This window comes from Nilaparvata lugens, chromosome 8 (genome assembly GCF_014356525.2).
Source record: "Nilaparvata lugens isolate BPH chromosome 8, ASM1435652v1, whole genome shotgun sequence".
Lineage (NCBI taxonomy): Eukaryota > Metazoa > Arthropoda > Insecta > Hemiptera > Delphacidae > Nilaparvata > Nilaparvata lugens.
The window spans coordinates 29954673-29967329 of record NC_052511.1 but is presented as its reverse complement, the minus strand read 5'-3'; the positions used below and the strand labels follow the sequence as shown (position 1 = coordinate 29967329).

Here is a 12657-nt window from a genome sequence, read left to right as displayed (position 1 = left end):
CCTGATGCTTCTACCTGAGTCGTATGCATGCACAACTATGAGATTCACGATCTGCACAAAACTCTAAATGACCACTCTCCTTGAAAAAGTCGCTCAATGTCATTATACCATGATAATTCAGTTCAGCTTCAAGCTCACTCACTGCATTAAGCAGATAACGTTCACGTTCACTGTCTGACAACATTGCAAGACTGAGTGCATTTTGTTGTCAGCATCATCTTTTATACTATGCTTGCTGAGTGGTGGGGGTAGCCCATTTCCTGTTTCATCAGGTCTGCATGACGTCATATGATTGTACAATATTGTACAAGTAAACAGTCAACTAACAATTGACAGTTGACAGTTGTTAGTTGACTGTTGACAATTGACAGTTGATTGACAGTTGACAATTGACAGTTGACAGTTGATTGACAGTTGACTGTTATATACCAATGGATACTATGAAAACTGTTCATCAGGTCTGCATGACGTCATATAATTGCACAATATTGTACAAGTATCAAAGAGGAGTGTGGAAGATAAATGATAGAGCATAGAGTTGATTACAATATTTCTTTTTATTGATAATGCAAATGAGTATTAACAGCATTGAAAAAATTGCGACAAAAGGTTCTATCTTCTAACAAAGTTTTGTTAATCCATCCATGTAGAGCAATAACAATTTTCAATGAGCGAAATAGTTGTGTATTTGACAATCCATCAGCGTTGTTGACGTTGTTGGCTGACTGATCTCCAAATGTTGAAGATGATAGCTTGTTCTGCACCATGTCGATAAAGTTGAGTAGATGATGTTCTGGGCAGTATATGCCATCAATCTTCTTGATCAGCAACTCCAAATCAGGCGTAGCAGGAAAGAAATATGCTGATGATAGGTCCAGGTACTCCACATTGTTCAGTTGTAGAATTGTATCCAGTAGAGTAATCTGCTTATATCCATGGACAAAGATTTTAATTGGACGCTGCTGGTTCTGATCCAACCACCTTTCAACTGTTCCACGCACAATTTCCATCAAATCCGAATAGGGAAGATGTTCTCTCCCACAGTCTGACCACCTGAGTCCATGTTTAGCTTGATGTATACAGTTGTTGGCGATGATTTGCCTGCTAGTCTTGAGCATAGACTCAGAGTAGGGGGCTTGAAAAAGTATTGATGAGTAGTCACATGATTCTCATCATCTTGCTCCAGGATAGCCATCTCCTTCACAATAAACTTGTTGTCCAAACCTTCAAAACCTTGAAAGTTTATCAGGTACAGTGGTAGTGGTCCAAAAATGTTTTCCGCTCTACTCGATGGCCAGTCATCTACACCACTTTCTGCTGTAATGTAGGAGTCATCATCATTGAGTCCAGTTGTACTCGTAGAGGCATCTTTCATCAGCGGTCGCTCACCAATAACACAGCCCACCACGTCCTCCCCTTCATGTGAAGACAGCTCCCCCTCTTCAATAAAGAGTCCTCTGTATCCTGTCATGACTGGCTCATTCATTGTCTTGAGCTCAACTGAGCAATTTATCACTGTGCACTGACTATATATCTTTTTATGCCGACAGTACAAGGCCTGACATTGGTCGATACTCTTTAGTCATTTCATGAATCATCAAACAGTAGGCAGTTGTATTACCTGGAATGTTTTCAGATGCTTCAAACTCAATCCTCACATCGATACTTCCAGTTTTGAGTGACTCATTTTGGCGGGAGCAATCAAAAGCAAACAGCATTATTTTTCCATCACCAATGGCATTCTTTTCAAACAGAGGGTTGCTTGCACGAGCATTACCATGGTTGTAGACTCCATTGAAAGCTGCATACATGTTGTAGATGCGATTATCATCACCATCAATGCTCTCATATGGGTAGTATCTGCTGTTTTAAAACACTCGAACATCCTTCATATTACACTTGTCAAAGCGAGAACTGTTGGCTGCTGCCACACCTCGTCTTGCAGTCTGTAGCCCAACCACAATGTATCGTGGCTTTTCATGCTCTGATGTTGACTTGACAGTCCATGTATGCTTTCTTGTCTGAGGTAACGTTGGATGGGTATACAACTCCCAATGTCGAAATGATATACTGATGGGTGTGTCATTCTGTACAATCTGTAGCAGACACAGTTTCACATCATCTGCCACTTCCACATACAGCATTCTCCATAAAAGCTTTGTGATTGCTACATTAGCAGCAGCAACATTCACACAGTCGTGGAAGTTGGGGCTGACCCTCAACACCAGCTCTTGTTTCACATTGAGCAAAATCTGTCTATAGTCTTCGGCAAAGCCTAGCAGGTATCTCAAAGGCACATCCATGATTGTAGTGTCACCTCCATTGGCAGCAAAATCGGTGAATCCATGAGTTGGGCTAAACTTGTAGCCAGCTCCTTCCATCTTGGTCCACTCATCACGTTCAAATGTAACAGCATTCTTCATTAGGCTGGTAACTCCAGGATTGCGTATACCATCCACCTCCACACCATTGATTTCATAGTGTATCTCTGAAAACACATTGCCGAAGAATCCAGAGACATATGGAGTTCCGGCCACAGCAGCATTGGCAGCTCCAGTCACAGTATACTCCAAATGTAGATAGCTCTCCGATGGCAGTGTGTAAACATCTTGCTGTTGAATTGGAATCCGTATCTCATCGTTGGCATTATAGCTTACAGTATAGGGTGCATGAGAATGGTACTCAAACCCAATGATACTGTTGTCCGATGACGGTCCATTCTGTGTCACATCCAAAACTCCCATCTTCCTATTCTACTCGTATCTGACAGCCTCGTACTTGCAAATACTCAATGCTCCTAGATGTTAACCTTGTCAACGTTGAATGCTGAATGACATCCTTCACTCTATTATCTACTTTTATAGGTTTAGAATGTATCTCTGTAGGAGAAGGAGGAGGAGGATGAGGGTGTACTGCAGCAGCCTTATCCAGCCCTTGATTCAGCTTTCCAAATAACAGCACCATCTCACTTGCATTGTCTCAAATGTAAAGCAATATTTATTTCCTCGCCTCTATTATTTATAAGACGACCGTACTCATCGACTACTTGCAGTGTAATGCTACCAATCTGCTTGATGTCTACAGGTAAATAGATTACATTCTGCACAGTCACCACCATTTTATACCCTGGATCAACGTTTGGGTAAAACTCATAGATCACGTGATCTGTAATTCCATTAGAGTAAGATCCAGTCACAATGTTACAGGTGATGCGTATCACATTAGGCCGACTGATTTGTACAGTATTATCACTTCTAGTAGATGTGTTGGGCTCTATGAACTGGGTATTGGTAAAACCCAACAGTTTCCCTATTGAATCTTGTGGTCGTAAATCCAACTTGGCACTGCTGAAAACTATACACTTTAAGGTTGATGGATCTACAGTCACCTGGAAATCAACATCATTTTCCAACAGCCTTTGTGCAAGCAAGTCAGTAATTGTAGAAAATTCAAAGCTACCTGTTGGTAATGATACCTGATGCAGAACCAAATCCTCCTTGTCAGCAGTAGTAGCTGGCATTCTCCTTTTAGTCCTTTTAGGCAATACTGTACCATCATCATCATCATCATAGTCATCAGACTCGCCAGGTTTATGCTTCCGATGTTTAAGCACCTCGCTCCAATACTCTTCAAATCTTGCTTTAGCCATACTCCGAAGCTCATCATGTGTTATCTCTGCACTAGTATCACCCTTCTTATGAATTCTATTACTTGCATAAAAATGTAGTACATTATTGAAACCTTCCTCAATATTAGGTATTGAGTTGCAACTTGTAAAGCTAATCAGACCAATTTCCCATTCACCGCTGCTCACATCAAGTGGTGGATAAAAGTCGCTCTTTAGTATTGATGTCCTACCTCCAAAACATAGCATCATGTTGTTGCCTGCTCAACATACAGTTGCACAATGAGTAGCAATCAGCTTACACTAGACATTTATAGTAAGTATAGGGATGAAAATAATGTACAAGAGAGATAGTGAATCATTTATTTATTTTCATCAATCAAAAATTGTAAACACAAATGTCCACAGATGTGCAAGTAAAGATCTTCCTGCTTCTGATCATAGTTGTACTCAATCCTCGATGCTGGCTCCAGTCCTTTGTGCATATAGTCGATAAACTCCTGTGGTGGTCTCAGGTTGCCAAATCCGTCAAAGTAGTGAGACACATCATCCTTCTTCACATAGCACACCCAATGTGTGCCAGCTCCAGTGCTGGTGTCCAGGTTGATAATGCCGCATTCTCTCCTCCAGGGCCCATTCAATGGTAGAGCATCTCTCATAAACACTCCTCGAAAATGCTTTAGCTTCAGTCGACATGCATACTTGTAGAGATCAGCATCGGTGAGGGCTCGATCAGGTAGGGCAACTATAGTCTTCTCTTGCCGCCACATTGACGGCGACGTGCTCCATTTCCCTGTGTCCTGCGCTGTTGTCTCAGGTAGAGTCCTTTACCCTTCTTACCAGAACATCTCTTCACTCGTTTTCGACCACGAGTCTTTGTTGTCTTACATCTGTGGTGTACTCCTCCACCAAACTTTGCTTTAGCCTTCATGATGTTGGTCACTGCTAGTGCTGCAGCCTTCTCAAGTGCTCCTGCATCTGCAGATTTTACCACACTCCAAGCTCGATCTGCCAAAATGTTGTCTGCTACTGCTCTGCTTGATGTATCACTGCTCCTCGAGTAAGCAATGTCGTGCTCCTTACAGGCTCGATCAAGACTATTTATACCGGGATCGCCTCGTGCCAACCGCTTCTCTAGCTTTGTACCTGGTCCACAGTACTGGTAACCGGGGATGTGTAGTTCAATAGGCAGAATGTCAATTGCCTTGTTCACCAATTTTCCAGCACTCTTTTTAACTATTGAACCTGCAACTTTTGCAATTGATGACAGTACCCCTCTTCCCTGGTACCTCCTCTCTCTCCTACATCCAGTCATCTAATGTTTCTTAACGGTTTTAGCAGCTGGTTTTATACTTTTTTTGCTGTGGACGATGTTTGTGCTGGTGGCAATGATGTTTCAGGTGGTGTTGTAGGAGGGGGTTCCGGTAATCCCATAAGATCTATGAAATGTTTCTTCATTTCATCAGGTGGCAATCCCTTCATAGATTTAGCATTTTCCGGATCTAACACAATGTCTAAATACATTGTAAACATTTTACCAGCAAACTCAATCAGCCTCTTCTCAAGATATTGATTGTTCACTCCATCAGTAGGCTTAATTGGATCCATCATATCAGTAAGTATTGAATTGTTGAGACTTGTAAATACCTGTGATGTGGTATTGTCCCTTGTCTTTGGCAGCCACATTGAAATCAGTTCTCTGCATTTTGAAAAGTTGACAGCATCCCTGTCAGCACGTGGATTTCCCAAATTGATCAAATGCTTGTAGCAAGCATTAATGTTTCCTATGGAATCCATGACTTGACTGCTATACACAAGCAAAGCAATGTCTCTTATATAGTCAAACTAGTATGCAGGATTAGCAACTATGTAGCCACCTTCTACCAACTCTTCTAAAATTGAATTGATTTCATTCTCATGTCCAGTGTTGCCAACTGCCTTAGACTGATCCAATAGTTTCAGCCTGTCCACAAGTTCGTTGGGATCATTGTAGTAGACGTACTCAATCTTGGTATGGCTGTTTGCCACCATATTGAATGGCGCCACGAGTCCTCTGCCACTGACCTTGCTATACTTGGGTTTAGCATTATTGAGCAGTTTATGGATCACGTTTTTATACTTTGTATCATTCGAGTTTTTACTCTTACCATCTGGAACATGATTTTCCTTATACAAGTTTGTAATGTGTAATATCCGAGTGTATGCCACCTCATCACTAGCCAATGGAGTAATGGGTTTCTTTTTGAAAATGAGTTCACAAAGTCCACGCGTTGCATCAAATCTAGTCACGTTTGAAGGATTGTTAGGGTCAGTCAGAACAATCTTTCTTCCATCACTTCCAAAGGTTAACAGTTTGTTACCCAAATAGTAGTCATTACCAACAACTTCTGGTCCATATGTTTTGTCAGAGCTACTATCACCACTCATAGCTCTATGAAGATAACGTCCCACCGGTGTTCCAGTCAATCCAACCTCGATCATTGCTTGTCAAATCCTCTTTTGACTGCTGGTTAGTAATGCTTCCTGAGCAGTAGCACCCTCCTCCTCCTCCTCATCCACATCCATCACATCACTTTCATCAACATCATTAGCACTTGCAGATGGCCACAATTTACGTGCAGTACTCGAGGTACTTGGAACTGGGCTCAACTGCAAAGCTTCTCCAATTCCTTCAAAGGTCAAAGGAGACTCCTCACCAATTTTGGGCAGACGTCTTACCGCTTGTTTCAGGGGTCGGGACAGCAATGGTGTAGGTGGCGGTGTATGTGGTGCATGATGACCTACAGGAACTGCAAAACGTCTGCGATGTGGGCGTGGCTCCGGAGATTGCCCATGTAGTGGTTGTGCTGCTGCTGCTGCTGGCTGTGGTGGTGGTGGTGGTGGTGGTGGTGGTGGTGGTGGTGGTGGTGGTGGTGGTGGTGCTGCCAATTGCTGATTGAGAACTTCAACTATATTGTCAAGTGGTTCAGTTAGTGGTTTAAAGTGTTTTGCATGCTGCTCCTCTGCCACTTGCCTTCCAAGAGTCAGTTCCTTGTGTTTCCTTTTGATGTTACGTCGCAACTTTGCAATTGCCTTGATGGTTGGTGCAATCTCTTCTACAGTCTTTTGACGGTGTCTATTGCTGGAGACGTCCATCTTGCTCAGTGTACTAACATATACTGAAGCTCAACTAACACTATGCATCAACTAAATACGTATCAAGTCCATTCCTGTAGCGCCCTCCATTTCTGTCCAATGTCCGATCAATCACTAGGAATGAGTGTGCACCCCCCACTGACCAAACCTTGTTACACATATCCTTGAACTGATCAAAGGTCATGTCAGCGCCAACATGATCTCGGTACAAGTGTTTCATGTTTAGCTCATCCTGCTGAAACATGACTAGAAAGTTTGCATTGTCACGAATCAGCTGTTTTGGAATGCGGCTATAGGTCTGCGCTAGATAAAACACATCAACGTCACTGTGTCGGCCTGCACTAAAGTACTTCCTGATGGCATCCTGCTGCTCACAAATCACATCGTCGAAAATAATTATTGAGTTGGGTGGCAGCTCATGCGGGTTGGGTATTTCTTCACTTGTATCACACTCGACATACTTTATTCCATTTCCTGCAAGTCCTTGCATGATTGTGCAGAGCAGCTCATACTTGGACTGGAATGTAGTCTTTGAAAAAAGGTAGATGTTTGAAAAGTGAATTCCTTTCTCATCGAAAAGCATGTTTAATAGTAGGTTGGTTTTGCCACAACCAGAAGGTCCACATATAATACATCTCATATGATTGGGGAACAATGGTCCATGACGCTTTTTCTTTGTATCCATTTCCACCAAGCCACACCCCCTAATCACTTTGTCAAAATCGATAACTCTAAACTGGTTTTTCTGTTGCACAACCTGTTTCATCTTACACAAGATCGTTCTTATCAATCTATGAGTCGTGACTGGAGCTATATCCTTTCCAGCGTACCAACAGTTTATTTCCTCTTTTCCTCAACACTTTTTCAATTTCGAAAACACTGGGCACTTTTGTCTTTACAATTTCTTCAGAATAGAATCCTCCTTCAATGGGTTCACCTCTATAGTCCTCCAATTCATAGGTTACAGGCACTGTAGGTCGCACACGTCTTACTGTGAACAGTTCATTTGTCCAATTGGCTAGATATCCCTTGTCAAACGTATTTTTATACTTGCTGATTCTCACTTTATCACCAGGCTCAATACTCTGACTGGGACCTGGATAAAACTTGTTTTGAGGTTTGCTGACCAACTTTTCCTTATACTCTTGCCTTTGTTTGCTGAGCCTGGAAAGCAACAGCCTCTCATGCTTCTTGCTCTTAACGTCAACTGGCCGCATACCTGTTGTTTGATGGACCCGTTCATTGTACTCTTTCAAGAGTGAGGTTAGAATGCCTGTCCACAAATAGGTTCCTTGTTCAGTGAACTTTGTCCACATAAGATGTTTGAGCGATCTATTGAAACGTTCAACTATAGATGCTTTAGGCTGGGACGAAAGATTCCAAGAGAGATTGCAAAATCACCCATTGCTCTCTCGAGAATTGGCTCTACACCTCATGCAGGCTGCAAGGCAGCAGAGGTTAAGAGTAAACAGGGCATTTGCAATGAAGATTCTTTGCTGGTTGCGGGAGGAGCGAGAGCCTGAAGAATAGATGGACATCCTCATTGCCCATATATTCATATTTATATATTGCCTATTTCATATTATATATTGCCTATATATTCATATTTTATATAATATATTTTATATTATTTTTTTTTTATTCTATATAATCATAATTCTATTTTAATCAATATAATAAAAATTATTATTCTATCTATTCAACTTTCTCTTTTCATAACCTCTACACTTTGATACTGTGGGATGTGAGATGAAGCTCTTCCAGGCAAAAATAAAAAAAAAAATCATTTTTTCTGCTACTTCAAGACGTTATGCAACTAGCTTCATCTCACACCTTATACTTTCACAGTATATATAAAAAACAACTTAAACCAAGCACTAGTCTCAAGATGCTTCTCACACCCTGCACTATATGACTATCCATACATGTTTCCAAGAGAAATTTACTATAGGAGTCAATGCCAATTTTTGATGGTGCAGGATGTGAGATGTATCATGCCTTGTACTCTTACTTCTACATGATTCAGAGGTTTGAGTAATAAGAGACAGTTAATTTGATACGATTATATTGTAGTCATACTCTAGTGCACATTGGAAACAGAGAATATTATCAGACATATATATAAATAACATCTCAATCATCAAGGTTTAACAGCACATAGTCATATAATGGTCCCAGATTAGTACACATTTCACAAAATGCACAGCTATAAGGAAAGTTCAGAATCATCATCTGTCTATTGTGACAAGGATGAAGTGTAGCTGTTGGGAATGTTGAAGAAATCACATCAGCAAAATTCTCGAAAGTTCCAAAAGGATCATGATATCCTTCTCCAATGTTGAATAGTGGCTCAACACTCCACCTTGCACTCATGACAAAAATGCAATCACCGCAAGGACATGGTGATTCAGGGTCTGCTGGCGCCATTGCTGATTGAAGTACTGGATGTAGATGTTGTTGACAGCCCATGTTGACAGTAGGATGAGCACACCTCGACTGACTTTGTAATAACTGCTTCAAGGAAATCCAGCGATGTGAATGATGGGTGGAGACAGTTGCGCAGATCATATGCGCAGTGGATTTTGTGACACAGTTCCTTCCCCACTTCATGCTCTCCTGCGATTTTTAAGTACCAGTTGCTGACATCATTGTACATTGTTGCAAGGTTGTGGTTGAACTTGCTGGATGACATCAGACATTGCCTGATGTGGAAAATGTTGTATGTATCCAGTCCATGCTCCCTGGATGCTAGAAAGTCTTCACTCCTATACTTTGGATCCAGTGAATAGGCTCCAAGAGCCAGCATGAGGCAGAGCACGACTTGAATGTTGCTAGCATGCATGTTGAATGCAGAGTGATGAGAATGTGCATTGTTTCCTCCTTTTATACTATCCTTAACACATGAAATGACATCATCATCTATTCCTAGAAATGATATCATCCTACCACTCAGTCTCCAATCAATTTTTTCAGAATGCTGTACTGGGATGCATCACCATCTATTTTATAGTCGTTGATCATATCAGCAAGCTCATCATTTGATAAGGGACATGACCGTTTAGCAGGGATAGTACTGCTTCCTGACTCATTGACTTTATCAATGAGCTCATCATGTGATGAGGAATGCAGCCGTTTAGCTGTTGTAGTACTGCTAGCTGCCTGAACCTTGAGAATTTCTTGAGAGTCAATCATCTCTTCCTCCACATCATAATCCTCCTCCTCCTCCTCCTCCTCCTCCTCTGCCTCCTCATCCTTCTCCTCATCCCTGTGTGCTGGAGTGGGGATCTTGTAATGTCCATGTGCAAGAGTTGTAATTCCATCATCTAGAATATGCCTCTTCTCATCAGCTTTGCTCAGTGCCTTCTTTCTCATGACTTGAGTCATGATTTGATGTTTCCTAGTGCCAAACATCACTTGTTCTCTATAGATATCCTCATCACCATATAGACAATCTAGATAGTCTTGGAAGACTATGTAACGTTCAGCATCTGGATGCAATTTTGAGAGTTCTCGCCCAAGTATTGGTCTCCGTACTCCTTTAGCTTTTTTTATCAATCCACTTGTCAACTGATTCGGATCACTATTGTAACACCTACAGGCATATAGCTTTGATCGTAGGCCTACATACTCAAGTGGCGCTCGGCCAGCATATTCATCTTTAAACTTGCCAAGCACCATTTTGTTTGCATCTGAGTAGCATGGGTGGTCTGCAGGGTACTCTGAAGTGTCAAAGGTATCTTTAAGCTGCTGATTGTTGATGATATCTTTGTACATGTCCTCTGTCTTGACAAGGTAGAACAAACTATCAGTATCTTGATATAAGAGTTGAAGACGGTCCTTGTAGATGGGCTTCATGATGTCATAATGGAATTCATACATGAGGGTTTTGCTGATGTCAAGCACTGATAACCCTATATAGATTGGTTTATTGAGCTCCACTTTCTCTTTATGCATCGTAACAGCGCAAATATTCTCGCCAAATATGATACGATCTTTGTACACTGGTCGAGCAATCAGTTTCTTCAATCGCTTCTCATCATTCACTAGCTCCATGCTCATTCTTTTTCGCACATTCTCCATTGTCTTGCCAAACACGGCATTGTTCATGAGTTTGAAAAAGTTCTTTTCAAACTTATTCTTTGACTGCTGTCTTAGCTTTGTATTAAGCATGATGTATGATGCTAGAAAGTTTTTCTGCTCAAACCGCACACCTCGATGAGCCTTTTTTATCTTCAACCCATGCTGTACTGCTTGTTTTAGGGTGCGGTAGTGACATACATAATGTTCCCGATCATACAGGGTTGTCATGAGTCGTACATGATTGGATTTAAGAGTTTTCTTGTTCTCTGCAAGAAATGGGAAATCATTGTGCTCGCTGTGCAAGTTGGAAGGGTATTCAATGTCCACCTCTAGAATGTATCCAATCTCCATATTATCCCCTAAACCTGTAATACCCATTGTTACTGCTTCCAATTCTTCTTTATCCATCCATTGGAATTGGCGACATGGAATTGGCTGACACATTGCCCAGCCATATAGGTTGTTGGCATCTGTATATAACAGATAGGATGTAGGCTTCTCTGGATCCCAAGGTGCGCCAGTGCACTTGTTGTTGGCAATTGCATGATGGTGTATACAATTTGTTATTCCTCCTCTGATACCTCGCTCGATAAACATGTACATGTCATAGTCAGTAAGGAGCTCAAGCTCAACTTTAGTATATTTCAGCATGACGTCAAAGGAAAAGCCTGGAGATGTAAAGTAGTGCGCACAATCCAAATCATAAGTCTTCATGCATACATCACGGAAGCTCTCAAAGACATCGGCCAACAGTAGAACATCTGTTTTCAAGTACAGGTCACTGTACTCTCCCAGAGTTCTACAACTGAATTGGTTCCACACAGTTTGAGCATGTTCATAATCATCACTGCTAACACTCCTATCAGTCAGCTTGCTGAAAAATGCCTCTTTGGGTGGTAGCAATGTTTCTTCGAGTCTCTGCCATGAATCGCAGTAGTCGTATGGAAACACTCCTTTCCTTGAGACAAGGCTCAATTTGTTTCCAAACACCTTGGCAGTATGTGGCAGCACTTTGGACAAGTCTTCCGGATTCGATGCTGATTTGACTAGGTTAGTGACCAGGTTGTCTAAACTATCAGGTGTAAACCGGAATGTATTGATGAATCGAAGGTGCATTTTTGGAGATATTCGTTTGGTGAATGATATATACTTTTTCGATGAGTTTGGGATGACAAACAGCCGATCCTTATCTCTACCCAGCTCTGGAATAATAAGGTGTGTATCATAGTTTGATGAGTTGTGGAGAAACACTGGTATGAATGATTGTCGTTGTCGCTGCAGGTTTCATTTACGGCATAATGCATTCCGGTAGATACCAGTTATATGACAATGGTCATACACCTTATCTTCATTGAACCGTTCATTGCAGGCCTCACAGAAGTCGGCTGCATTATGTTGTGCTTGCTCTCTTTTGGTTAGTGGGAGCAACTTGATATTCCTGCAGTCAATTGCCTCATCTAACTCTTTTGCATACATGGTGAGGGTCTTCATGAAATGTCTGGCAGCATCAGGACCCCTGTAGACAATTGGCTCATGAGGGATTAGGTTAGTGATTGTCAGCCAGGAATCTTCTAAATCAGGGTCCCGCACAAAGTATAAGCAGTAACTCATTGCCTGATGATACTGGATAACTTTGGTAGCTTTACCAATCCATTGTTCATTGTCTCCATCAGGTTTCTCCAGGATGCACTCAAAATCGGCGTATGCTACAACAGGTACTCTATACTTTTGCACATGTTTCTCAAACTTCAAGGTTGGAGGTTTACCATCTTTTCCAACCTGTGGCATGATGATTCTTGCTGTATTATTGCTAGCAC

The 12657-nt window shown here is 41.6% G+C and overlaps 2 protein-coding genes across 2 annotated transcripts; both read right to left on the bottom strand.

The window, feature by feature from the left end:
* Window positions 1–7551: 7551 nt before the first annotated feature.
* On the bottom strand, window positions 7552–7977 carry LOC120352833. The gene has a single exon (XM_039435117.1). It carries the CDS (start codon window positions 7975–7977, stop codon window positions 7552–7554), a length of 426 nt encoding a protein of 141 aa, XP_039291051.1.
* A 1732-nt stretch (window positions 7978–9709) lies between these two features.
* On the bottom strand, window positions 9710–11956 carry LOC120352832. Its single transcript, XM_039435116.1, has 2 exons — window positions 10004–11956; window positions 9710–9919 (listed from the first exon to the last, which is right to left on the bottom strand). The coding sequence occupies exons 1-2, from the start codon at window positions 11954–11956 to the stop codon at window positions 9710–9712; spliced, it is 2163 nt and encodes a 720-aa protein (XP_039291050.1).
* Window positions 11957–12657: the final 701 nt, after the last annotated feature.

Bases quoted from the DNA above. Each gene is read 5' to 3' on its own strand.
- LOC120352833 (XM_039435117.1), bottom strand. From the start codon at position 7,977: ATGCGGCCAGTTGACGTTAAGAGCAAGAAGCATGAGAGGCTGTTGCTT.
- LOC120352832 (XM_039435116.1), bottom strand. From the start codon at position 11,956: ATGCACCTTCGATTCATCAATACATTCCGGTTTACACCTGATAGTTTA. The intron at 9,920-10,003 runs GCAGAGGAGGAG...CTCAAGGTTCAG, and splicing joins ATGAGGAGAAGGATGAGGAG to GCAGCTAGCAGTACTACAAC.